The sequence below is a fragment of the Canis lupus genome, chromosome 21, assembly GCF_048164855.1.
Source record: "Canis lupus baileyi chromosome 21, mCanLup2.hap1, whole genome shotgun sequence".
In the NCBI taxonomy this organism is placed as follows: Eukaryota; Metazoa; Chordata; class Mammalia; order Carnivora; family Canidae; genus Canis; species Canis lupus.
The window spans coordinates 42,068,032-42,095,899 of NC_132858.1; the positions used below are offsets into that span (position 1 = coordinate 42,068,032).

Below are 27,868 nucleotides of genomic sequence, written 5' to 3' on the forward strand. Positions count from 1 at the left end.
AGTCAAAACCAACAAATCTGACACAAAACAAAACATTAGCATTTGTTCAATCTAGTGGTAGGGGTCTTGGTTATAATTTCTTATACTTATCTGAAATACTACATAGTTAAGAAATTTGAATTTAAATGTGAAACATGAAGCACGTAACAAGCACACTGCCTTTAACATTTACAGCAGGTTAAAAATTAAGTATCCTCTTCCAAATGACCTCAATTCACAAAAACATTTGTAATGATGTTTATAAATAATTCTCTATAACCTATCACCCAGTAAGTTGAAGCTTTTATTACTTTTTTTTTTAAGGATTTTATTTTGTTGTAAGTAATCTCTGTACCCAACATGGGGGGGGTTCCAACTCACAACCCCAAGATCAAGAGTCACACGTCCCACTGACCGAGCCAGCCAGGCACTCCAAAGCTTTTGTTACTTCTGTCCTGGAAATTATCCTATAAATTGCTTAACCCTGTGATGTGGACTCAAAATCAGAAGCAAAATTGGAAAGTGAAAAAGCAACAGAATGGACTCCTTCCTGGATGTGCTGTAATCTCAATAGCTATTAACTTTCAAGGTCATTAACTTTATGTACAACCACGGACCAACAGAAAATTAAATGCTGGAATATCCAGGATTCTTTGAGGAATCTTAAGGGAGATCTATGTAATCCTGAAGCTTACCTTGCCTTTCTGCTCAAGACCACATTCCCCTCTCCAGCTCTAACCTCAGACTCCAGGTTAAAAGTCTTTGTATTAGATGCCACCAAAAGTTAGTAATTGCAGCCAACGTTTATAAAGTACTTACTGCTGAATATTGTTCTAAGAACCTTACATTTACTAACTTAACTCAAGAACACTCTTTGAGGTCAGTACTTATTCCCATTTTTCTTTCAGATAAGCAAATTGGAACACACGGAGGGGAAGTAATCTGCCTAAAGTTAATAGCTAGCACATGGTGAAGGCAAGATTCAAATTCAGGCAGTTTGGTTCCAGAGAATACACTCACAAATAAGACTTTGCTGCCTACTGGGCAGTCAGTGAGAAAAGTTTATCAGGAAAGCTTAACCTGAATTTTACAAATAAGTATTTTAAAAACAAGACTGAAAGAAAGAAGGCTAGAACCAGGGTCTCCAAAGCACTTTTTGTCTCTTTTATTTCTTGAGGAACATTTAAATAAAACTATTAGGATATTCTATTTCCTACTTTGGAAATCAATTCAATTTTGCATTGCTTCTGCCTTTAAGATGAAGGTTTCTTTGTAATATAACAATCAGTGGACTCTTTCTTTTAACTTCTTTATTAAGTTTGTTGCATAAAAGATATACATTCTCATATTGACAATTCTTGTCATGAACAAAAGCAACAAAAAATAAGGCAACAGCAAGATGTGCTTCACATATAAACAATCACGTGGTAAGAACAAGAAATCTGGCCCTGTACAACAAAAAGATTAGGAAGCAAAATATGAGTAATCCCTGTATTCAGAATATACCCAAAAGTGTGTGTAAAGACAGTGCACCCATAATACAGCTCACTTAAATTCCTGTTTATGATGCATAATTCCTTAATCATCCATTTGGTGAAATAAGAATGAACATCAAGAAACATGAAATCCAAATTCCATTTATTTTCACAATATCAATACTACACTCAAAATAGCAACTTCATTAAATCTAAATATTAAATGTTTCCAAAGTAAAAGGCAATCTTAATTTTTTTAACCCTATGAAAGGGTTTGCAAAAACAGGTGGCTTATTTTATTCCACTTACAAGGAGACTAGGTCTCAGCCTGCACTTACATAGGATGAGCAACAAAGGACAACAAATACCACTAAGAGTAATGCCCGTACATATCAAAATATCTAGTTGAACCAAGTTCTTTCTACTTATACAGCAAGTCTGTTAAACAACCAGCATAATGGAAGCTTACACCTCATGCGACAGAATCACTAAATTAACTATACATCTATTAGAAATTTCCAAACCCCGTTCCCAAAACAATTTTAGCACACCTATTAAGTACTGTAGGTCACTTAGAAAAACAGAAATAAAACATACAGCCAGTCTTTGCAATTAAAATTTTTTCATAACATATAAACAATGTTCAGATACAAATTCTGAACTAAATATGTTTTCCTAAATATGATTTATATAATCAAGGCTTTCTTAAACAAAGACAGGTCTTAGGTATATGATCTGTACAAACTTACAGTAGTGTATATTCCAAATAGAGATTTTCTTCCTATTATTATATGAAAATGTAACTCTTTTCTGAGTGAAGATATATGTTAAGGCTTCAGGTGTAAACACTTTGGAAGGCAAACAACTTAGTAAAGAAATAACCAGTCATTTAAAAATGTGTATCATCTCATAATAGACCCCTGAATTTTCAAATTTACATGTGAGAATACATTTACATCTTAAATTTCTAGGAAAGGCACAGGCTTTATATAAAAAAGCAGCAAAATTTTAAACCCACCAATTTATTGAAAAAGCCATTACTTTTATTAGAAACAAATAATGCTTCTCAAGATGTTGGCAACAGGTCATAGAATAGTCACATATTTCATACAGTGTATTTCTCCCTTTATAATTATATTCCAGAAGGAGGTGGAATACCTCCTTGGCCGTGGGAAGCAGAAGTATTTGATGGACTGTGTAAACTGGTCTCCTTGTATACAAACCATGCATTTCCTCCCCAAAGTATCATATTCAGAAAGCCAAAGATCTAAGGAAGATAAAAGTAAACATGAAAATCTAATCTACTTAAAAATTTATACCCATCTTCGTTTTCCTTTAAATTAACATTTCTAGGCAGTAAACCATTATTTCATTTAAAGTTTAAACTACCTATAAAGTAGAATAAAAAAAGAAGACTTTCCATGTCAATGTTACATCTGTATATATAATAACTTATTACCAATGAAATAAAGCTAAAATCTCTACATCTTTAACATATAAAATTATGACTAAAAGAAATCTTAATCTTTGCATCTCAACATTACCAAAAAGATGGGATTACATTTGAGAAAAATAAGTAAAATCCTATTACTTTGTAATTAGACTTTATTGCTTTCAGGTGAAGAGGAACAGGAATCCATGCTTCCTTCTCTGGGGGCTTTCACTTGCCTCCATCTTAATGGTTATAAACTGTCCCTGGTTATCCTTTCCTGTTTCCCTTCTTTCTCCACTACTATTTATCTCTCCTACTCCAACAGCTACAGGCAGAAGAGAATGGGGGTCACACAAAGAACTTTACATCACATTCTACATTAGTCAACATAAAAGAAATTAGGCTTCCAGTCACAAATCTGACAAGATCAAAGTCTCAGAGATGAATAAACTGAAGCTACCCTTTTATCATTTTTTTCCTCCAAATATAAGAACAATTGTGGCTTATGATTTAAGACTGGGATAAAGAGCTTGAGAGTAGCATATTATTGAAGACCAAATGCTTTACATTTTTTGCATATTTGCATACAAAAACATTTCTGAAATTGTCCATCTCTGATTGTGGTCAACATAAATGCACAAAAAAGCTTACTTACTTACTTATTTATCTATTTATTTATTTTACAAAAAGACTTTTAAATCACAAAGCTATAACAGAAAAATCTGGCCAAATTGCTTTACAAGGCAGTATTGACCTCATCCCCCAGAAAAATACTTTCTTGAGAAGACCGAAGACTTCCTTAAACATAATACGTGCAGTATATTAATAATGTATTTAGTAATACACTTACCTGTACTTTGGTAAAACAGACTAAATATAATTTAAATTTATATATACCAATTCTTTTTAGATCATTTAAGAAACCATAAAAGTACTACTTTCAAAGACCCAAAGCCTGTCAAACTAGAGAATGGGCCTTAAGTCATATCTAGCCCACACCTTGGCTTGTCAACTTACTAGCTGTGTTACTTTGAGCAAATTAAAGCACAAGCTACATTTTTTCCCCAGCTGTAAAGATGAAGGTAATACTACTACCTCCCACATTCCTTTTAGGGTTACTGGATAAGTTAAACAAGATGAGTGTAATGTAATGCCCTTAGCACAATGCCTGACACATAGTCTTTACAAATGTTAGTGACTACTATTAGTGCCTTTCAGCTGAAAGTCTTGCCTAGTCAATTTTAATGAGAAGAAAGAATCAATCACGATCTTGTCCAAACCGGTTAACAAGTAATAATTTTTCTGACATTTTTCTTCACTCTTATAAAGGTAAAGGCTATCTGGTAGCTAGGTTTCTGATAGCTTAGCAAAAATGAAAACAATATATTCATTCAGAAATTTATTAAAAACTATTGCTTTCTTCTATCACTAGTAAAGTTTTTCTAAGTGATGATAAAATATTTATAAATACTGCATACATACCACAGATACATTTAGGGATCCCATACTAGTCACGGAGCCAAAATAACACATCACTCCTTGATGATTACAAGGCTGAAGTTCCTTGACAATACCATGACCAGTAGCTATTTTAATATCTGTAAGAGCTTTAGCCCAGGCTGAAGTGCTCACCAACCACAGAAAAGCAGCAACAAGAGTAACAACAAAGTCCTAAAGCAAAAATAAGTATGAGTTAATAATGAAGAGTTAATTTAAAACTACTACATTTCAAATTCATGATGGAGGAACTGAGATCTCACTGAACTCTGTGGTATTGAGAAATGGCCTACATGACATACCTTGTAAGAAAAGCCACACTCAGCATTGTACACATTGCTGTTTACTAGCACAGTTTCGGCGGTGAACAAGACTTAATCATCTACTTTGGAGTCTAAGATTTTGACACTAGGAATCAGTTTCATGTAGCCCTCACCACAACCATCCATTGCAGGATTACACCTCACTCCCTGTTATCACCAATAACTATATTCCCTCATCATCCCAGTTTCACTACCCCCCCCCCAACTTTCCCAAGATCACTTCTCTTTCCAGCTCCCTCTCCTCTGGGCACCCCAACTTCAAAACTCCTATGACCCCACTGAGACATACAATCTGATTTTATCACATTCTTCCTCTCTACCTCACTCATGATTTCATTTCCTCCTTAATTTCTATTCTAAAGTCCTTTATTACAACCCCTTGCACACACTCAACTCCCTTACCTTCTCTTGCTCTCTCCTACTATTTTGGCAAAACTGTAATTTCAGTTTAATCCCCCATGATTGGAACTAAAATAAAAAACTTAAAAAAAAAATCTGGTTGCCAATGATCTGGATAATTAAATGGTAAAAAGCATGCATCCAGGATGAGTTGCTTCTCTTAAAATTCATGACCCTAAAATTTTAAGAATACTCATTATATTGCAGATAAAAAAAATAATAATCTCTCAAGGCATCTTCTGACTAGTAGTTTTCTATTCTAGTCTTTGCTACTTATTATATTTCCAAGAATAGGACTAAAGTTTTAAATATTCTGGATAAGTTTCTTACTGAGTAAGATGATGAAAGAAAAAAGTGTATTCTCTTTACTCAATCTATTCTGCTGGGGAACTAAAATTTTGTTAACCAGTATTGGTTACAAAAATCTAAGTAAGACTTTCAAGAATGCATTCGTATGATATAAAGTGTTAAGTCCCACCTTGTTTGGTTTTCCTTTAAATTAACCACCAAAGTGGGAATAATGTAAAATTTGTATCTTTTAATATTATATATTCTCAGCATTCAGGTACATCCAAAGCTACGATTTCTTACACATCTGCAGCAAAAATCTCTGCAGGCTCACAAATGGGTTTTGGAGCTTATCAGTATTCCCTCCTCCCACCAAATCAATCTGATTGTTTTTTAATTACTTTTTAATCATTTATTTAGACCAAACACCAGTAATCACTTATGACATATAGAAACTACTATATATAGCTTGCTCACCGGGTCAAGATGACAATGAATAAATGCCTTGTGATTTGAGAACCAAAAACAGTGACTAATTTTACAAAGTTTGCATTTTGCATTTGAGCTTTTCACGGCTCCTGGTCTTCTTTTAAAAAAATGTAAATAAAAAAATTAAAAAATGTAAATCAAAGAAAAAAGGACAGGAAATTTTTGCGGCATGGGAGTATTCTTCTTTCTGCTTCCACACTCAACTGTACTTTTGTTGAGGGTAGACATTTTCTAATCACTTGCTAGGAACACAATGCTTTTCAGAGAACTGATAAATAGTACAAGGTTATCACACCTTAAGTTCTCTCTGGGTTAAAGTTCGTAGCTTTGACTAATCTATGTCAAATCCTTTTAATTTCCAGGTTTCTTCCTTCCAGATTCCTAATTAAAAAGCACACTGATGTTTTTCTGATTATGTTCCTTAAGTCTACTTTGCTGCTGGCATGACATTCTTGTATTTCAAAAGCAGGTAACTTTTCTGAAAATGATGCACAAAGTAACCTTAGGGTGAGGGGAGGTGGGGGGAATGAGAGCCTCTGAAGATCATCTCTCTCCTACCTACTGAGAGGACTGTGTTTTTAGGATGCAGTTCTGCAACGCACAACCATAGCTGCTTGCGGCATCCTAGCAGCCTTGGTCCCACCCATAAATTGGGATCTGTTTCACAGCAGATATTTAGGATTTGGGATACTTTATCTTTGTTTAGTCTTGTTCTTTTGTTATTTCTGATTTTCCACATGGCCCTTAAGCTCCTGCTTTTAACACCAAAAAAATATTGCTACGTTCGCTTAAAAATGGAAGTTGATTTTAAATACCACAATTGAAATGCTCTTAGAAATATCTTAGTAGAGAACTGAGTACATTGCCAAAAAGGCATGTCCTCATTAACAAAGAGTACTTAAAAAAAAAAAAAATCAATGTCATATTTGGCTAGATTTTAAACTTGGCTATCTCAAGAAATTTTTTTTTACATTTATATGGTTAATTTAAAAGAAGAATTCAAAATTTAATTTAGAAGCTTGAATTTTTACAGACACGAAGCATCCTTTATATATTATATCAATAACAACAAAAAAACATTTAAAGGGCTAGTTCTAGATTATCTATGACCATCAATTGATCACTCTTGAGATGGAAACTGTCTTTTGACTTTCTGAATGATGCACCTAGTTACAGTTTTATAGTTTTAATAGAGAAACTCTCTACAAAAATAGACTTGGATGCTGCCTTAGAAAGTGTGATTTGTGAAAGTGCACTAAACAAAAAAGGTTCACTGCTAGAGTTAACTTAAAAGTCTGTTGGGATTAATGACAAAATGGCAAGAAATGTCTTCGTCTAGTATTTAAATTATAAAGTTCTTTAACAAAATATAATATCTATATGATTACCATAGTTTTTTTTTTTTTTTTTTCAGTATGCTCCATGGGGGGCTTGAACTCCTCTCCAATACAAGGCTTGGACTCATGACCCTGAGATCAAGACCTGAGCTCAGATCAAAAGTTGGATGCTGGGATCCCTGGGTGGTGCAGCGGTTTGGCGCCTGCCTTTGGCCCAGGGCGTGATCCTGGAGACCTGGGATCGAATCCCACGTCGGGCTCCCGGTGCATGGAGCCTGCTTCTCCCTCTGCCTATGTCTCTGCCTCTCTCTCTCTCTCTCTCTCTCTCTGTGACTATCATAAATAAGTAAAAATTAAAAAAAAAAAAAAAAAAGTTGGATGCTTAGGGACACCTGGGTGGCTCAGTGGCTGAACATTTGCCTTTGCTCAGGGTATGATCCCAGGGTCCTGGGATAGAGTCTCACATCAGGCTCTTCTTAGGGAGCCTGCTTCTCCTTCTGCCTGTGTCTCTGCCTCTCTGTGTCTCTCATGAATAAATAAGTAAAATCTTTGAAAAAGAAAAAAAAAAAAAGAGTTGGATGCTTAGCTGACTGAGCCACAGGCACTCCCACAGTTCCTTTTTAAGTAAGTCTTGGAAAGTCTCCAGAAGTTACATATTCTTAATATGTAATTTCTCTTGATTAAACACTGCAAATTTAAATAGTTGATATCTTTCTGAAAGATGTCCAAGAAAATATTTTATGAAAATGTCAGCTTTAAGAATCTCTTCTCAGATATAAGAAATGAAATAAATAAGAATTATAACAGACTGTTTTATTCTCTACTTACCATTTGCATTCTTATGATCCAGGCAGCAAAAATTAAAAATAAACAATAAACTGTTATCTTATTTAATAATTTCTTCATACTCAAATAGCCTTCGCTTTAACTTCACAAGTAATTAACTGAGGAGTGTTTTCTAAAGATATAAATGACCAGTATCTCAAAAGCACCTCTCTTCTCCCTTTAAGTCAATAACACTAATACTGACTTTGTAGTTATTCTTTTGTTGTGGACCTCTGGATTAAAACCACGGCTTATCTCTGCATTTGCACCAATAATCCAGAGGAGAGATTTTACTACCTAAATCTCAGAGATTATTTTTATTTCTAGCTCAGAAGACTCTGAAGCCAAGGAAGGTGTTAGGACTTCAAATCCAAATCCTTTGTTGACATCTCCAAGATTCAAAATTAGCTCATGAATACCATTAGTGCGAATTCTCTAATTTTTACAGAATTAACTGGGTCAGATTTTAATTTAAGGAATTTAGGAATACAGACCAGGAGTCAGCAAACTTTCCTGAAATGGGCCAGACAATACATATGTTTGGTCTCTCTTACAACTACTTAATTAACTCTGCCACTGAAACATGAAAGCAGTAATAGTATGGAAATGTTCGGGTATGGCTGTGCTATAAAGAAAACTTCGTTAAAAAAAATGGCAGCGAGTTAGATTTGGCTTGTGGGCCATAGTTTGCTGATTTCCGATATTGACTATTAAGCTCAATAAAACATCGTAGAGGCAATAAAGGGGGCCTTTGAGAAAAGAGAAGAAAGATAAGAAGTAGGAACACCATCATGAGACTACTAGTATGGTCAGCAATTCCTCAAATCAAAGGCATTAATTTCTACTTACTTTCTCTACTTGCAACCTAATATGCTCTATATATTTGAGATCCTTCCAGGTTAAAATAAGACTTAGAAACAAACAGACTTCTATATTCCCTAGAGTACACAGAAAGTGTTGAAAATAGGCTCAAAGAATTAGGTTCAACGTGACAATGAGAGAAAGCTCAACTTCACGGTAAACAGATCAAAATATGTTGAACTGATTCATGCCAAGAATTTTCATTTCCAGTGTAAGAAAATCTGTATTTAACTCCAAATATAATATCTTTATACAAATGATTTTTGTATAAAAATAGTTTACTTACAATCATGGGAAGTTTTCGACTATCCCGATACAGGCTCGTATAACCAACATAGAGCAAAAGAGCAGCGATGCAGTACAGGAAGACAAAGACTGCAAATGTGACATAGAATTGTGCGGAAGAAGAGTAATCTCCAATAAGGACATAGCTTTTCCAATTTACGTCACACACATTTACATCTGGATGTGCTAGAAATGATGCTTCATTCAACCTGTTAAAAAAAAAAAAGCTCAAATAAATTTGTGAATTACTTGGACTTTCCCAATAGGGATAGAAATCCATAAGTAGAATACTGAAATGACATTTCAAAAAAAAAAAAAAAAAACCACTCCCAAAATATATTACAGACATTTTCCTTTGGGGGAAAATTCAAATATTTAAATTAAAAATTTCCTAAGAAATGTACATAAATTATAAATTATGCCTCGTAATTAATTGGTTTATGATAGACTGAATATAGACTGCATTAAACACTTTCACACCCTTATACTATTTTCCTGCAATAAAAATTCAGCAGATTAAGAGAGGTGATACAAAATAGTTTGCAATTTGAGACATGCTATTCCATTCTAGGAGCCAGATTATGTGTGACTAGCACCAGGAGAGCCAATTATGATTTCACATTTTAACCCTAGATTAATTAGCTGCTAAGTTTAGATTGTTTTTAAATTTCCTTATCTATAAATTCAAAAGGATCTATCACTAAATATGTCATAAAATCTCCTCATTAGGAACTTTATAAGAGAAGGGCTAGCAAATGGACAGGCAAGGATTCATAACCAAAGTCCTGCTATCTGACATATTTTTAGCGTAAGGTGTTATTTAATCATCAAAACAACCTTAAAAGGTAATATTTCCAACTCAGTGTAGAGAAATTTCTAGTCCTAGAGAGGTCAGGTAAGTATTAAGTGTAAGATGATTTACACCATGGCTTAAACACAGGACATATTCGATCAACACTGAAGTTAAACAGAAATCACAAAATACTCATTTTAGTTTGAGTAAGAAAATAAACACAGAAACTCCTCACTTTATATAAATATATGCCTTAAAACTATATAGGGATGCTATTATTTAGTAATTATAAATAATACATGCGAAATTTCAATTTTCTTAAGCTATGTTTGCTTCTACATACATCATGGCTTCTCACGCTAAGGTAATGGAGCAGTCTCTCTCTTTTTTTTTTTTTTAAATTTTTATTTTTTTATTTATTTATGAGAGTCAGAGAGAGAGAGAGAGAGAGAGAGAGAGAGAGAGAGGCAGAGACATAGGCAGAGGGAGAAGCAGGCTCCATGCACCGGGAGCCTGATGTGGGATTCGATCCCGGGTCTCCAGGATCACGCCCTGGGCCAAAGGCAGGCGCCAAACCGCTGCGCCACCCAGGGATCCCGAGCAGTCTCTGTTTTGAGTTTAAATTTTCAATCCACCGTGGGATGACAGAATAAAAAGTTTCTAAATGCTTATTCTCATTTTCTTTACTTAATTCATTACAGGCCAGGAACACAGTTTGCAGACAGGCATTGGTCCATGTACCACAGTTTGAGAAGCAATGATTAGCACTTAAAAATGAGCATGTGTGCAATTTAAAATTTTCTATCCCCCAGGATAATAAATTGCTGGAAATGTTATCGAGTCAGTACGAAAGTAAAAAGTTTTTAACCACAAAACAAACAAATAAATCTCTTACCTGAATGGATAAGCAAAAGCAGCTGTAATTGTTTTATTTTCAGTAAGTGAAGGGCAAGTCACTTGAATTTCTGTTTTGCCCTTAAAACCTCCACAGGTGGCAAAAGCAAAGATAGAAGCAATCTATACAAAATGAGACCAAAAAATGGGGAAGAAGCATTACTGTATTCAAAACATGAGTCATTAAAGCCTAAATATATTACTAAAATCTGGCTCATTAACATTCTAGAAATTCTTAATTACAAAATAAATGTAGATGGTGATAAATACTTAAAAAACTCATTTTCAATGGTCAATAAATTATTTTCTTTTCCCCTAAGTATAATAGAGAAGATAGTTTACCAGCTCATATAACAATTCTTCTGGTCATACTCCAGTGTGCCTACCAAATATTAGTATGAAATTCAGACAAAGTGTTATTTATTAGTATCAAAATCAAAAGGGGTGATTTGGAGGTAACTGTTAAGCCGAGACTGATAAGCAAAGAGGAGATGCTATTTCATGAGTCTGCAGGACCTCATTTTTTAATATTTCAGTATTTCAGTTCTCGAGTACTTGGAAATTTGTCTTCCTGATTGTGCATATGCTTAAAAGAATGCAATGTTCGTTAAATGCTGTATATGCATTAAATCCTAAGCATCCTAAATGTTGATATGGAATCAAATAAACTGTAATTCATTCACAGGATAGAATATTATACAGTCATTGAAATGTTGGGCAATATTTAATGACAGTGAAAAATATTTGTTACATATAGTTTGTTTATGAGGTCTAGCTGGCTCAGTTGGTAGAGCATGTGACTCTTGATCTCTGGGTTGTGAGTTCGAGCCCTATGTTGGGGGTAGAGTTTACTTAAATGTTATTTTACACATACATTGTGCATGTGTCTACACCTATGGATATTATACACACTACAAAAACATTATATATCAAAATTTTAACAGTGGTCATCTCTAAACAGAAAATAAAGAATTTCTTTTTCTATTTGTAACTTCTAAATTTTCTGCAAAACAAAAAAAACCCCAAATATGGTGCAGTAGCCAAAAGCTTAATCCTTCAGCAAATTCTGATAGCTTTATTTAAAAAGCATATTTCGAATCTGATCATCACCATCACAACATCCTGAGCTGAACGACCTTGTTTGAATTATACTCTAAAAGCCTTCTAAATAATGCTGCTCCTGTCTTTGTCCCTCCTTCAGTCTACTGTCAATATATCAACCAGGGTGATATTTTAAAAATACGAGGCAGAAAACATTATATCCTCCACTCAAAATTCCCCAGTGGCTTCTGAGTTCTCCTGAATAAAAATTAAAGTTCATATAATGGTCTACAAGATCCTTTCTTCCTTTAATAATTCTGCTTACACATTGCTACTTTTACCCTTGTCGAATCTCTTTGCATAAAAGTCTCCTTGCTATTCCTTGAAGATAAGAAGGTAAACTTCTCAGAGCTTAGCACTGGCTACTCTCTCTGCCTGGAATACATGGTTCACTTCCTACTTCACCGCTCCCTGTTCCAAAAGGACTTTATCATGGGGGTATAGCTCAGTGGTAGAGAATTTTAATGCAGAAGGACTTTATCAGAGAGGCCTTTCCTAACCACACTATATCAAATAATAATGCTCCAATCCACAGTACCTTCTTTCTTTATTCATGCTGCTCTATTTTTCCACCATTGTATTTATCACTACCTGTTAATATTTAAGTATTTGTCCATTTTTCACTAGAATATAAACTCAAGGCAGCCTGGGTGGCTCAGCGGTTTAGCGCCACCTTCAGCCCAGGACCTGATCCTGGAGACCCGGGATCGAGTCCCACATCGGGCTCCCTGCATGGAGCCTGCTTCTTCTTCAGCCTGTGTCTCTGCCTCTGTGTGTGTGTGTGTGTGTGTGTGTGTGTGTGTGTGTGTGTGTCTTTCATGAATAAATAAATAAAATCTTAAAAAGAAAAAAAGAATATAAACTCAAAGGCAGGGAGGCTTTGTTTTGCTCAAGGTTATTCATCTACCAAATAGATAAAATTCAGTGCAGGTCTGGTATCAAAGCCCATACTGTTAAACACTGATATAATGCCTCTCATGGATTAGTATTAGGCCTTGAATCAGGCCATAACCAGGATAATTACTATCAAGAGATTTTTTTTTCCCTGTAAAGACATAGAAGGAATCTGGTTACAGGTATGAAGAGTCTGAGATGATATGCAGTACATAGTTTGGAATCTTCAGTTAAAGAGAATGGATACTCTCTACCCATAAATGTTCATGAATAAAGAATGAAAACACAAGGCCAGAAAACTGGGCACATATCCATTTAGGATTAGAAAAAGAAAACCGGATACTCAAATTTAACCAACGGAACAATGAGGAGTCCGAAAGAGACCTGTGTGTGACTAGATAAATTCCATCTAACAAAGCTGGCCTTGTAGATCACCAAGGAAAGAAGTGTGGTGGTTTTAAAGATATGTCCACAAACTCTGATACTCCTCCCCTCAAGAGGAAAGATTAATTTTCTTCCCTTTAAGTGTGGACTGGACATAGTAACTTGCTTCTAGTAAATTGAATATGACAGAATGAGTTGAACATTCTTTCTGAGACTAGGTGATAAAGAGACTACAATTTGTCTTCTTTTCTCTCTTGAATCACTGGCTAAGGGGGAAGCCAGCTGCCAGGTTGAGAGGAGACTTAGGCAACTTATAGAGATACTCTTGTGATGAGGAACCACAGACTATCAGCAACCACATGAGTGAGCCTGGAAGTGTATCATCTGAGGCTTCCCAATGGCCATGTGAGTAAGCTGGGCACTAGAGATGACTCCATTCCAGTCAACAGCTTCACTGCGAACTGAGAGACTCTGGGCTGAAACTTCTCCAGGCTAAGCGTCTCCCAGATTTCTGACCCATATTAGCTGAAATAAGAAATGTCTGCTTTTTTATGTGTTAAGTTTGGGGTAATTTATTATGTAGCAATAATAACAAATACAAAAAAGGACTTCAATAAATGGTCCAGATAGGCTAAAGACAAATGTAAAATATGAGTCTTTAAAAAATTTTAAGATGATAAAAGGAATCTGTGTCCGTAAAGGAAAAAATTCTTAAGATTAAAAATCAAACATACTAACCATAAAAGATTGTTAAATTCAACTACAGAAAAAGAACTTTTGAAATGAAAAGTCAGCTTTTTAATATAAAACAAGCTACAAACTAGGTGAAAATATTTGCAATAATGTCACAAAGGATTAATATCTCCTAGTACATAGATCTAAGAGCAATTCTTACCCATGTGTACTACAGAACATGTTCAGTGACATGGTTTATAGTATCAAAACACAGAAAAAGTGGGAGCACCAGGAAAATGGATAGTATACACTTACAATGGGAAGTTTAATAGTAATAAAGATATATGAACTACAACTGCCCATGGCAATATGAATGAATCCTAGAAACCTAACGCTGAGTGGGGGGAAAAAAAGTTGCCTAAGCTTTCATTCTTTGGCATTTTGCCTGTCATTTTTTTTTTTAGAAGATTTTATTTATTCATGAGAGACACAAATAGAGAGGCAGAGACATAGGCAGAGGGAGAACAGGCTCCCCGTAGGGAGCCTGATGTGGGGACACCATCCCAGGGACCCCCAGATCATGACCTGAGCCAAAGGCAGACCTCAATCACTGAGCCACCCAGGTGTTCCTGATGTCATTCTTTTAAAACCTTTGGTTAGGGATTCCTGGGTGGCTCAGTGGTGTAAGTTTTATGTTTCAGACTCTTGATTTTGGCTCAGGTCATGAACTCAGGGTTGTGAGACTGAATCCTGTGTAGGGTTCCAGGGTTCTGTGCTCAGTGCTCACTGGGGAGTCTACTTGGGATTCTCTCCCTCTCCCTCTGCAACCTCTACCACCATCCCTGTGCCTGCTCTCTGTCTAAAATAAAAAATGGCTTGCCTAAATTAAGATAGCTTTAACTGTAAATTAGACAATGAATTAGAAAGATGTAGTACACAAAATGTAAAATATCTCGTTGATAATAAATCGTTTATATTGATTACTTGTTGAAACAATATTTGGATTTATAAATAAAATACATTATTAAAATTAATTTCACCTGTTTCTATTCACCTTTTTAGTGTGGCCAGTAAACACTTAAAATTATTATGTGGCTTGCATTTGTAGTTTGCATTCTGTTTCTGTTGGACAGGTGCTTTACAGTGATGTCACACTGATCTGAAATGAAGATCTGGTCATGTTACTCCCTTGTTTAAAGGGATTTCCTCAATGACTTTCCAGAACTAAATTTACAAAAAGACAAAAGCCCAAACTTCTTAACTTGGCCTAACAGGCATGGCTGATGTACCCTCAATCTTATCCTTCTAGATTTATATGCACTGTACTTCCTGCCAGATACTGTACGACTGTCACTCTGTAATACTACTGCCCCCTGAAACTTATCATGTATTTATGGTTTCAGTGTATTTGTGTCTTTTGTCAGGGAACTGTCCCACTCCAAAGCTGTTCTCTGACAAGCTCATCTTAAAGGCCCTACGCAGCTTCTTATGGTAGAACTATTCTGTCCCCTGGGCGGCCATAGACTTGGGTTCATTAACTCTACTATAGCCATTTTTCTTGTGTCTTGCCTTATTTAAAAACAAAACCCAAAACAAAAATAAAAACTAGTTTCTAACTAAATACAAAAATTAGTAAATAAATGGCATACTGTACTAAAGCTCATTGCTCTTAAGCCTAATGCCTTTCCCTGTCCCTTGGCAGACTGTCATGTCTGCACTTGGTCTTACTCAGGATTTTCGGTGTCTATCCAGCAGAAGGTCTGGCACATAGTAAATGCTCATTAAATAACTGCTTAAAGAAAAAAAACCCAATTTCCAATAATCTACAAATAAAATCATATTTCAAGTCTTACATAACCATCATTTCAAAGCTACCTTTTTGTTATAAGTATAAATAAATGTCATGTTTGTAATTCTGGTCTTTATCTCATGGGATAAAAGGGACAAGATACACACATTTCATTACATGAAATACAAAACAACCTGAGGGTAAATTATCCAACTATCTTACTTCTCCCTATATTCTACTGCTATTTTGATTTACATTCAAAATTCTATATTGGCAGCCCATGGTGAAACCTGGCCTCCAGATAATATTTGTGTGATCTTCCCAGAATCCATAAAAAATAGGAGTTTGTTGTTTGTCTTTTAATACCAGCATACTGCACATAAAAAATTGGATTTCCTGCTTTTCCTTGCTGTGGGGAAACTAAAAATATGGCAGCATCAGGCCCATATTCCCATAAAGCAACAACCATGTGGAACTGAATGACAGATGACACGTAAGACAGGGCATGTGCTTTTTCCAGACTGTTGCCATTCTCGGCTGTCTCAACAATACTCAGGATGCATGTTAGTTACCAGCAATCAATGAGCTTATACTCTTGTTTTTCTTCCAAACAGCTTGTTTCACTCACTTACTTTATGAGGGTGGTTCCTATGTGCACTTCAGTTTGTATTCCTAGTCTAAACAACGAGTACTGGTATGATTTATATTGCCTTACCACTTATGAAATTCATTTTCCCATTCCTCTCTATTCCATGAAGAATGGCTAAAACTGCTAACATGAACTTCTATCTGTAGAAGAGCTTGTAAGAATCCAGGACAAGATGGACAGTAAGCTTCTCTTGAGGTCAAAAGGTTCCATATTTCATAATGACAGCCTCAAGTTGCCAAAGATGCTAGACACATGGCAGATCCCTCATTAATTTTGTAACTTTGGAGTTAACGTCTCTGCTTGGTTCTCTACACTATTCTCCAAAATAAACTGCAATAGTCAGTTAATTGGTATATGAGTAAATATTTGAACTATTTATATTTATTTTTAGACTTAAAGAAGGAATGAAAGCTTTACTGAAATCAATAGATCACTGAAACCCATGCTGGATCTGTAGGTCCGTGTCACATGCCAGTATAGTATGCTGGGTATCCCGAAGGTAAGAGGAGTTTCATAACATGCAAGGACAGGGATACCTTCACCTATTTTTATTCTGTTCATGTACTGCAATGTGAGTATGCCTGGCTAAGTGAGTTGATGGAATGAATAAGTTATCTAGTTTTAACCAAACCAACCTTCGCAAAACAGACCAATGGCTTAAAAATGTCTTCACGGAAACTATAGACTAATAATACAAAAACTCATGTCTGAAAGAGAAAATAGAAGCATTAACCCCCTTTATGAGCTATATTCATTAGCCACATTCCAAGGAAAAACAGATTTTACTTAATCAGATCACAAGATGATGGTATATATATATATATATATATGCCAGATAAGCATTTGAATTTAGGATTTAAAAATATGAAATTTACCCCAATCATGTAATAATGCTGTACCATACTGACATTGAGGGATGCCTGGGTAGCTCAGCCAGTTAAGCATTTGACTCCTGACCTCAGCTCAGGTCTTGATCTCAGGGTCATGAGTTCAAGTCCTTAGTTAAACCCACTTAAAAAAAAAAAAAAAGATACTGACCTAGTAAAATATCCATCTAAGTTATGGCTGCATATTGGGACTCTATGCATAAAATTTTCTACTGATAGGCATTCATGATAAAAAGTTTAGAGACCCCTGATATTTTCAATGAGTTATTTAGCCTATAGCCAGAGTCCCAGTCCTTGATCCTATTTTTAGAGCCTGCTCAGCTCACTGATGCTTCTATTGGGAACACTAGTATTCAGAGCTTAGCACTGGCTACTCTTTAATTTGGGTGTCTTTTACAAGTTTCTAGTTGCAGTGTCCTGATTGCTATTTGGTTTCATCATTAATCTGATGTCATCTACTTTCTGCCCAAGGTTTAGCCTAGAAAATGATCTAAATGAAATCTAACAGAAAATAGATCTAAAAGAAAAAGAAATAGACTTAAAAGTATATTGTGGGATCCCTGGATGGCTCAGTGATTTAGCGCCTGCCTTTGGCTCAGGGCGTGGTCCTGGAGTCCCAGGATTGAGTTCCACATCGGACTCCAGTCCCATATTGGGCTCCCTGCATGGAGCCTGCTTCTCCCATCTTTAAAAAAAAAAAAAAAAGATTTATTTATTCATGAGAGACACATAGAGGCAGAGGGAGCAGCAGCCACCCAGGGATCCCACAATAAATAAAATCTTTTTTTAAAAAAAAGTATACCGTGTATGAGTATTTATACACAAAATCAAATGAATGCTCTTTTACTAAATCAAAGAATCAGTGCTGAAAATGAACTATCACGGCATGTCTGCCTTTATAATCAGTAAGATTAGATGTCTAGAGTCAAGGTACTGATTTTTTTTTTTTAAAGATTTTATTTACTTATTCATGAGACACACACAGAGAGAGAAGCAGAGACACAGGCAGAGGGAGAAGCAGGCTCCATGCAGGAAGCCTGAGGTGGGACTCAATTTCGGGATCACGTTCTGAGTCAAAGGCAGATGCTTAACTGCTGAGCCACCCAGGCGTCCTCCAAGGTACTGATTTTTATGAGTTAAAGCCCTTACGTGTTTACTAAAGACATTCATTTTAAAAAATGTTTTGTTACTGATGCTATTTCACTTTATTCCCGCTATGTACTGGGCAGTGAAGTCTGTTACAAAAGGCTTCCATTTCATTCTTCTATGATCTCCCTCTGCTTGTCAGCATGCTAGTACCGGTTCCATAACCCCTAAGAATATGGATCATACAAAGTAAACTTGAGTTCCTGCTGAAGTAAACATAAATTTTTTTGATAACTCTTTAACTATTCTACATTGAAGATATCTTTTTTTAAAATTTTATTTCAAAGTAATCTCTATGTCCAATGTGGGGCTTGAACTCACACCACCAAAGATCAAGAGTTGCATACTCTACTGAGCCAGCCAGATGCCCCTATTGAAAGCATCTTTATGCTGCCTTTATCCTTAAATAATTGTCAGGCTATTGAATATGGAACTAGAAATCTCTGAGGAACTTAAATATATTTATTTTAAATCATTTCAGACTGTCGTACTTTTATGTTTTTGAAGTAAATACATATCTTAATTGTTGATCTGGCTGGCTGTCCTTAAGTGTATTTGTGCCACTGATTTTGACCTTTTAAGTGAAAATGAGTTTTTTTTTCAAGTGTTTTAGGATATCTGATGTAGGCTCAATCAAATTGAGTTTGCTTTTTTCCTCTTTTTCTATACCCGTCTAGTACTTTTACAGTCACTTCTACCTGGCTGCAAATACCACATCTTATGATGGTATGCCCAAACTACCAACATATGAGAATATTCAAATGTTCACAAATTCAGATGTCAAGCTAAAAGGTAAGCTGATTCAGGTCTTAGAAGGCTATAGTATCTCTCTTTCCACTTGTTGAAGTACTTGGCTCTACTTAGTCATAAATCCAGACCATAGGTCAAAGCTTTTTTCCAGATTTATTTCCCAGATCATGAACAGTCCCTCTTCCACCCATATTTTCTGTTTCATTTCTGGTCTCCAATTTACTGTATTAGAACAGCAATTCTTCACATGTGGTCTGTGGTGTGTTGGGAGTACCCAAGACTCTTCAGAAGGTTCAAGAGGTCAAAAATATTTTCATATTACTAAGACATTATTAGCCTTTTACATTGTGTTGACATTTGCACTATTTGAGCAAAAGCATTTGTGGGTGAAACTATTGGGCTTTAGTAAGAATAAGCAATAGCATCAAAGTTATTTCACTGCCATGCACTCTCTGTTAAAAAAAAAAAAAAAAAAGCCAGTTTTACTTAAGAATGTCTTTGTTGAAGCAGTGAAAATTACGATTTTTATTAAATCCTGACCCTTGAGTCTTCTTAATATTCTGCATGATGAAGAAACAGGATGTGCAAACACTTTAACCGCACACATGGTTGTCTCCAGGGAAAGCATCTAAAATAACTGAGTTATATGCTGAACTATTTCTTTTTTTCATGAAACACCATTTTTACTTGAAAGAATTAGTAATAGACAAAAAAGCCCCCCCCAAAAAAACAAAAAAAACAAAACCCAGTTATTCAGACATGGATATCTGGCAGATATTTTTCTCAAAAATGAATGAAGTGAGCCTTTTACTTAAAGGAAAACTGGTAGCATTTGTTGCATTGGTGCAATTCAAGCTTTTAAGTGAATAATTATGGTTTTAAAATAAATAAGTATTCCCTTAAAAGCTTCTGCTTAAATTTCTGATGTGGCAAATATCAATTGATACAACCCACATAAACAAGAGCTCTTTGAGGTCCTCAATATTTAAGAGCATAAAGGGGTTCTAAGACCAACGTGTTTGAGAACCACTGTATTAAGATACTGCTGTTATCTTAATTTCCTCTTTTATATTTTATCAGAGATTGCTATTTATGTGTGGGGTGAGTGTGTATATATGTCTGTGTGTTCTCAAAGTACTTATATATATATATGTTATCTATGAAAATGACATCAGATCTACCTGGTAAGAGTGTTCAAGGTATATAATCAAGAATCAAGTAGAAGAAACAGAAAACAAAAGGCCAAGGGGTGAGTCTGTAAATCTATTAACAAGCTTCAAGTCCGGAGGGTCCTCGTGGGCATAAAATGCTATTTGAAATCCTTTTCCGTCTTCATTGTGGGGGTCGAGGGGGGAGCATATGCAAATAGCAAGGCTGAGAGAAAGGTAAGTTTCCTAAAAAGATCTACAGACTGATAGCCTAAAAATGTAAAAATTAAGCAAATGGATGAAAACCATCAGTCTATATTTGCCCCGTCCCTCATATTGTGGAATACAATTTGAATTTTCTAGGGTGCTCTTTTTTTTTTTTTAGGGTGCTCTTCTGTGCTGTTTTTGAACCACAAAATTAGGATAAAACATTGCTCCTGATTGCAAAAATTTTATAAGTTACTTGAGATGACTAAATATGAGGTATTTTATATAGACTATTGTGTATATTTGAAAGTTTGTTGTTTAAACAAATTGATATATGCAATACCCAAAGAATTAAAGATTTTCTTACTTTTTTTTTCACACTAATTTTCTTGGATAATAATCTGCCCCAAAGTAATGTTCTCAAATGTCGTCTTTTGCATTTGCTCATTAATTGCAAGTATAAAATCAGAAAAACATTCAAACTTAATAAAAGAATCAAGAATATCCTACTCGTTTTTAACTCGTAAGATCTTATTATAAACATGCACCTAACAAACAAGGAAAAAAAATCACTTGAGATACATTAGGCTTTTGTTTTCTAAGCCTGCAATTTTTGGTAATCTATTTATTAATTTATCAAAAGACCAATTAGAAATGCAAAGGTAAGTTATCAAAATGACTAAGAACAGAGTGTTAGAGTCCTGGATGTAGTGACCATAATGGATAAGTTACCGCATCTCTCTAACATGGAGATAACAACCTTCACAGGTTGCTAGAGGATTAAATGAGAAAATACAGATAAAGCCCTGGCACATATATGTATATTCAATAAATATGTTAATACTGAGAATACATTTGACCAGGACAGACAAAAATATTCAGAGATGGTTAATAATTCTAAAGTTCAACTTAGTGCGTAATTCCTTATATACTCCCCAAAGCATATGCTTAGATTCTTTAAGTGCTAAATATTTGTTCAGCATCCCCCCATGCAAGATAGCAGCAAGAAAGTCCAAAACAGTGTTTAATATTTTAAAAATATAAAATCACTTCAATGAAAAGCTTTTATCTAAATATTAGAGATATCTGACTAAATATAAAAACCAAGTTAAAATTTACCAGCGAAATCTTAAATACTTAAAAAAAAAAAGCTGTTTTGATGAAATTAATCTTTGACTTTTACTTCTATGTTCTGCTTGTATACATGGGTCATTTATTCCTACCTAAATTTTATATTGTCACCTTGATAGGCTCCTAAAGGCCTATCAAAACTTGCAGACAAGTGAAATACACACAATGTATCATTTTTAAAGTTTAAAACATGTGATAGAGAATTGAGTAATCTTGAAGGACTAGGAGATATGTTTGTTAGACATATGGGGCTCAAGTCTATCCATTGTCTGGGTCTAGTCTTCCTAGAAACACAGCATCTCCGTCCTGAAGAACCTACTAAGAATTATTCAAGTACATTATAATCATTCACATAATTAAATATTAACTCAATCATTCCAGCAGCCTTACGAAGTACTGCTATTCCCATAGAAGTGTAACAAAAACTCAACCTTTACTGAGTACTTATTACACAAAGAGTGAGGTGCCAGGAGTAGAGTAAAAAAAAAAGAAGAGGGAAGCCCAGGTGGCTCAGCAGTTTAGCACCTGCCTTCGGCCACTGCCTGATCCTGGAGACCCAGGATTGAGTCCCACTTCAGGCTCCCTGCATGGAGCCTGCTTGTCCCTCTGCCTGTGTCTCTGCCTCTCTCTCTCTGTCTCTCTCTGTGTCTCTCATGAACAAATAAATAAAAATCTTTTAAAAAAGGAAAAAGAGAAGGAATACAACATGGTGGCTGCAGTTTAGAAGCAAAGTCCCAAAGTTTCTGCTCCGGTGATTATATTTTTATTGTTATTAATTATTTACTGGGCATCGAAATTTACATATCATCAGATTGTATCTTAGTCTAACATATTCTAGAACCTTGCTAGAGATAAGCTGATTGAGGGAATTCTTTTTTTTTTTTTTTTTTTTTGAGGGAATTCTTTTTTCCGTTATATAAATGGTAAGCAGCCATTACCTAGATTTTAGATTTGTTTATAAACTTATTTATTGACTGTTTTTAGAAGTAACCCGCCACATCTCAATCAATGCTTTAGGAAACTTGAACAACTTATTCAAAACAGATTTAGGGATCCCTGGGTGGCGCAGCGGTTTAGCACCTGCCTTTGGCCCAGGGCACGATCCTGGAGACCCGGTATCAAATCCCATGTCGGGCTCCCTGCATGGAGCCTGTTTCTCCCTCTGCCTATGTCTCTCTCTCTCTCTCTCTGTGTGTGACTATCATGAATAAATAAATAAAATCTTAAAAAAAAATAAATGAATTAATTAAAAAAAAAAAAAAAAAAACAGATTTAAAAATTCTTACGATGGGGCAGCCCTGGTGGCACAGCGGTTTAGCGCCGCCTGCAGCCCGGGGTGTGATCCTGGAGACCCATGTCCCTGCATGGAGCCTGCTTCTGCCTCTGCCTGTGTTTCTGCCTCTCTCTCTCTCTCTCTCTCTCTGTGTCTCTCATGAATAAATAAATAAAATCTTAAAAAAAAAAAATTCTTACAATGGCCCCTTCTCTAGAACCTTGTTTTATCATTCATCCCCTCTCGCTCTGTTTTTAACCTACAACAGTTCTATTCATAATTTCTTCTCTCAAGTCCACAAACACATGCAGTCTTTCCCGTCCTTAAACTCGGTTACCACAAAATCCCTCCTACCTTCAAGGTCAAATAGTGGTTTACTCTCACCATTCTCACTTTCTTACCACACATCCATTTGGCCTATTACCATCTGGTTTCTGAATTTACGGACACTGCTTTAATAAAGCCACCAACAGCCTCTGGATCGCCAAAACAAAGGTTCACATTTTAGTTCACATTTTAGTCCCTATTTTACTTACTTAATCTCTCTTGCACCTCCTGATATTGTTGAATTTCTTGAAATTCTAATAGTGATGCTAAGATGTTACTTTTCTCCATCTTCTTAACTATTAATTATTTTCTCCATCTTCTTAACTATTTCTTCTCCTTCGTGCTGGTAGGTATCTGCTGAATCTCCAGCCTATTCTTGCCTTTTTAAAAATTAAACTCCATATAGCTAACTGCCTAAAGAATACCTCCTTTATATGACTTAGAGACCACAAAATTAATACATCTAAAACTGATCTTCAACCAAAAATCTGATTCTTAGCGATGTATCTTGGACAAAGGTACCACTACCAACCTGTCCCCTCTTCAACCTCCAAATACATTCTAATTTCCAAATCTCCTCTATTTCCACTGCAATTAACTTTAGGCCCTCACAATTTCTCTGGCAACAGATCTCCCTTCTTTCAATTATGACCTTTCTAATCCATCCTCTACACTACTGACAAAATAAAAATTTCTAAAAAGGAAACCTAATTATAATATTCACTTGCTTAAAACACTTAAATGAGTTCCAACTTCAAATGGTAGGAATTCTGGGCTTAAGTAGAAAGTACCCGATAAACAACTCCAAATCCTGTACCCTGAAAATACACGTTTTCCTAAAGAAAGGACCCAGGTTATCAAAGGTTAACCTCACAGGATTAAGATCGTTCCACAGGATAAACTCCTAGCTCTTCTGTTAGCCCTATGAAACCTTTCAGGATCATCTCAGGCTATACCCTCCTTCCCAGAAGTTTAAACCAACCCCAACTACTTTTAAGTTTTCAACCAGGCTATGCTGCTTCAACTTTTCACACCACTGAGCTTAAGTTTCCTTTTGCCTGGAGAGCCACTCCCACATCCTCCCCAAGTGAACAAATACTCCTCCTTCAAGTGTTCTTTCATGTATGAAATACCCCCTAGTTCCTCCAAGCAAATGACTTCTCTTTCACCTACTATACTTTGCCTATATTTTCATTAAAGTACTTATCAGGTTCTCTTGTGTACTACTATGCTGTTCAAACCGAAAGTAGTGTTTCTTTAAAGAGCTTAGAACAGGGTATTTTTCAAAATACGTCAGACCTGTGATCACTAATGAATCTATCACTGATGTTTTAAAATATTAAGGAAAAAAGTCATGTCAATGTTCTCTTTTTTAAAAAGACTGACAAATAACATAAGCACAAACCTAACAACTGCCTCATTTATTAAGTGAAAACTTTAATTATAACCCTCAACAAGACTTTCTCTTGGGATCCCTGGGGGTCTACTCAGTAGTAGTTGAGCGCCTGCGTTCAGCCCAGGGCGTGATCCTGGAGTCCCAAGATCGAGTCCCGCGACGGGCTCCCGGCATGGAGCCTGCTTCTCCCTCTGCCTGTGTCTTTGCCTCTTTCTCTCTGTGTCTCTCATGAATAAATAAATAAAATCTTAAAAAAAAAAAAAAAAAAAAGGCTTTCTCTTAACCTTTGTATTTGATAAGCCTAACTAAACATGATTTTCCTCCTGCAATTTCAAATTTTTACACACTCAATTTTTCTTTTTATCTGAATCTGGGTTTACAGAACCCTAAAAGTGTATGTGTGTGTAAAATACATATAACATATGTGTAGGTGTCTTTAAAAAGTGTGTGTGTGTGTAAAATACATATATGTGCAGGTGTCTTTAAAGTAGACGTTTGTGTGAAATCAGCACTGTTTCAGTTTTCAGAAGGCAAGTAAAACTTTGGGGGAATGGTAGGAACCTTTCTTTGAAAATCAGCTTGAGTACCCAGGAGGGAATCCGAGTTTCTGTGCTACTTAGAAACAAAAACAAAAAACCCCATCACACTCTCAGTGGGGTTATTTAACACAGGAAATTGGAAGTTCTTACCCTTCGCCACTTGATGCCTAAAACCTAAGGTTAAAAGAGCTACGGATGTCAGTGTTGCCGGCCATAAAAGCAACTCGCCCGCACAGTGGACAGATGCCAGCTGCCGGTTAATCCCGGCCTGAAAAAAAAAAATCAGCCCTGAAACCTGTGCTGGGCCGCGAAATCCGAGGCAAATGTGCCGCGCCTGGTGCATCCGCCGGCTCCTCCAAGCCACGGACTCACCGCGGCCAAGGTCGTATTAGTAAGTCTCCTCCGACGTTACCGACCGGGCTGCAGGCGGTCGCGGGAAACCCAACAGGCTGGACGGCGGTTCCCGGCCCGCGTCTGAGCACCGGACGGGCCAGGCGCGTTCTGTAGAAGTCCCCCCCCCCCCCCCCCGGTCCTGCTCGCCCGACCCACAGTCTATTTTTATCCCTTTTTTTTTTTTTTTTTTTTTTTAAACTGGGAGGCCTCTCAGGAGCAAACTGAGAGCGGAGCGCCCGGCAGACCCCTGGGAGGAGGCGGCGCCGCGCGGCCCCGGAGCGCGACTGCGGCCCGGGTTTCGGTTGGGCCGCCGGGGACGCCTCTGCCGCCTTGCGGGCGGGCGTGCAGCCGGGAGGGCCGAGAGCTCCCGCGGCCCCGGCGGCGCCCGGAGGTGAGCTTCGGCGCGGGGGGGGCGGCCTGGCGCGGGCCGCGGCCTCCGCCCTGGGGGTGGGGGGGCGGCCTCGGCCTCGGCCTGACCCGGGTGGGCTCCGGCTCCCGCTCCCGCCGCCGCCGCCGCCGCCGCCGCCGCCCCGGGCCCCGGCCTCCCCGCCGAGGGCAGCGGCCCGCCCGGGCTGGAGGGCGCGGCGGGGCGCGGGGCCAGGCCTCGCCGGCGCGGGCTGCACTCACCCACTCGAGGACCTTGATGAAGCCCAGCGGCTCCTTGAGCGGGCTGACGTTGAGCTGGAAGGAGGACATCCTCTGAGGAAGGAGGGAGACAGAGAGTCAGGGCCGCGCGGCGGACGAGGACGGGACCGACGACGCCGAGCAGCCGGGCCGCGACCAAGGCCGAGCGCCGCGAGCCCTGGGAGGCGGGCCCGGGACGCCGCGGGGCGGGGCGGGGCGGGGCGGGGCGGTTGAGCCGCCGGCCGAGGCGCTCAGGCGGGGACGCCGAGGGGCGGCCGCGGAGGGCGAGGGGCGGGCAGGGGCGGGAAGGGGCGGCGCCTCCCCGGGCCGCACCTGGCCGAACCGGCTGATCCGCTGGCGAAACAAGTAGATGTTGGACGCCATGCTGCGTGCGCCGCGCCCGCGCCCTGACGCCCCGCCCCGCCCCGCCCCCGCCCCCGCCCCGCCCCCGGCGCTCTGGGGCCTCTGCGCATGTGCGCGCCCACCCCGCAGCTGCGCAGTACGCGCCGCCCCTCGCTCGCGGCCCGCCCGCCTCCCGCCTCCCGCCTCCCGCCTCCCGCCTCCCGCCTCCCGCCTCCCGCCTCCCGCCTCCCGGGGCCGCGCGTCCCTCCGCGGTTCCCAGCTCGTGGGGGAGCTTGCGGAGGGTCTGTGGACCGAGCCGCGCTCCCCGCCGCCGTTCCGGGCCTTCTGAGTAGCATGTTGGACAGCTGCTGCGGAACAGCGCGGAGGCGTGGTTCATCAACCGTTCTTAGAGACATTGAGCGTTTTGCAAAATTATCATTTGGAGTCGGGGGGGAAGGGATGTCCACCGAATGGGAAGCCCTGAGCGGATAGTAGCCCCCCGCCTCCCCCAGCTCCCAGCCGGGCGGGCGCGCCCCCGCCCCGGGGCCTCCGGTGTCTCCGCGGACGCCGCTGGTTCGGCGTGGGGGGCGCCCACCCCCTCATGCTGAGCTGCCCTTAGCGGCCCCCCAGGACCCTGGAGGTTCCTGGCCGGCTGGAAGGGCGGCCCCTTGCCGCGGGTGGGACGCCTAGCAAACAAGGAGGACCTCCCTCGAGCACAACGGGACCCCGCTGCCAGCTCTCAGGCACGGGCCTGGGAATTCGGTTCCTTGCCGTTGCCGTTTCTCTAGGACGGTCTGGCAGCTGTTACCCAACATCTTTTATTTTTTTAGGTTTTTGTTTTTTTAAGATTTTATTTATTCATGAGAGACAGAGAGAGAGAGAGAGAGAGGCAGACACACAGGCAGAGGGAGAAGCAGGCTCCGTGCAGGGAGCCCGACGCGGGACTCGATCCTGGGATTCCAGGCTCATGCCCTGGGCTGAAGGCGACGCTCAACCACTGAGCCACCCAGGGATCCCCAATCCCCAGAACATCTTTTAAAGTGCATCTGAGGCCATTATAAGTTTCCGCTGCTCCTTTTTTTCCTTTCTATTCTGTTTCTGGACCTTTTCTCCTGGCATTGGGTTTATGGGAGCTCCAAGGTAGTGATGTCCTTACTGGCTTTCTTGCTGCTCTACTCTTTGCCTTCTCTTTGGTCCACTTTTCCAAACTTTTATTTCCGTTTTGTTGAGGCCTGGGAGTGCATTGTGGGTACTTAGTGCTATTTTGGCCTTGGGATCCATAGTCTCAAAGATGCAACGTCAGGCTCTTGACATTTATGAATGAGCCATACATGCT

At 38.4% G+C, this 27,868-nt stretch overlaps 1 protein-coding gene and 1 long non-coding RNA gene across 7 annotated transcripts in view; one reads left to right on the top strand and one right to left on the bottom strand.

The window, feature by feature from the left end:
- Positions 1–1,274: 1,274 nt before the first annotated feature.
- SYPL1 (synaptophysin like 1) lies at positions 1,275–26,618 on the bottom strand. Of its 2 annotated transcripts, XM_072791542.1 has the most exons (6): positions 26,524–26,618; positions 26,194–26,265; positions 10,879–11,000; positions 9,192–9,399; positions 4,369–4,557; positions 1,275–2,721 (listed from the first exon to the last, which is right to left on the bottom strand). In XM_072791542.1, exons 1-6 carry the CDS (start codon positions 26,572–26,574, stop codon positions 2,587–2,589), a joined length of 777 nt encoding a protein of 258 aa, XP_072647643.1. In that variant the 5' UTR covers positions 26,575–26,618; the 3' UTR covers positions 1,275–2,586. The 2 variants fall into 2 exon arrangements, with proteins under 2 accessions (XP_072647643.1, XP_072647644.1); XM_072791543.1 differs by lacking the exons at positions 26,194–26,265; positions 26,524–26,618 and adding an exon at positions 25,324–25,441.
- The window catches only part of LOC140613077 (uncharacterized), a 148,724-nt gene continuing 146,218 nt past the window's right edge, over positions 25,363–27,868 (top strand). For 2 of the 5 annotated variants that reach the window (XR_012014189.1, XR_012014197.1), the window contains exon 1: positions 25,783–25,957. This is a non-coding gene — a long non-coding RNA (uncharacterized lncRNA). Of the gene's footprint in view, positions 25,565–25,779; positions 25,958–27,868 lie in introns of those variants that run through there. The other 3 variants (XR_012014192.1, XR_012014193.1, XR_012014190.1) reach the window with 3 other exon arrangements.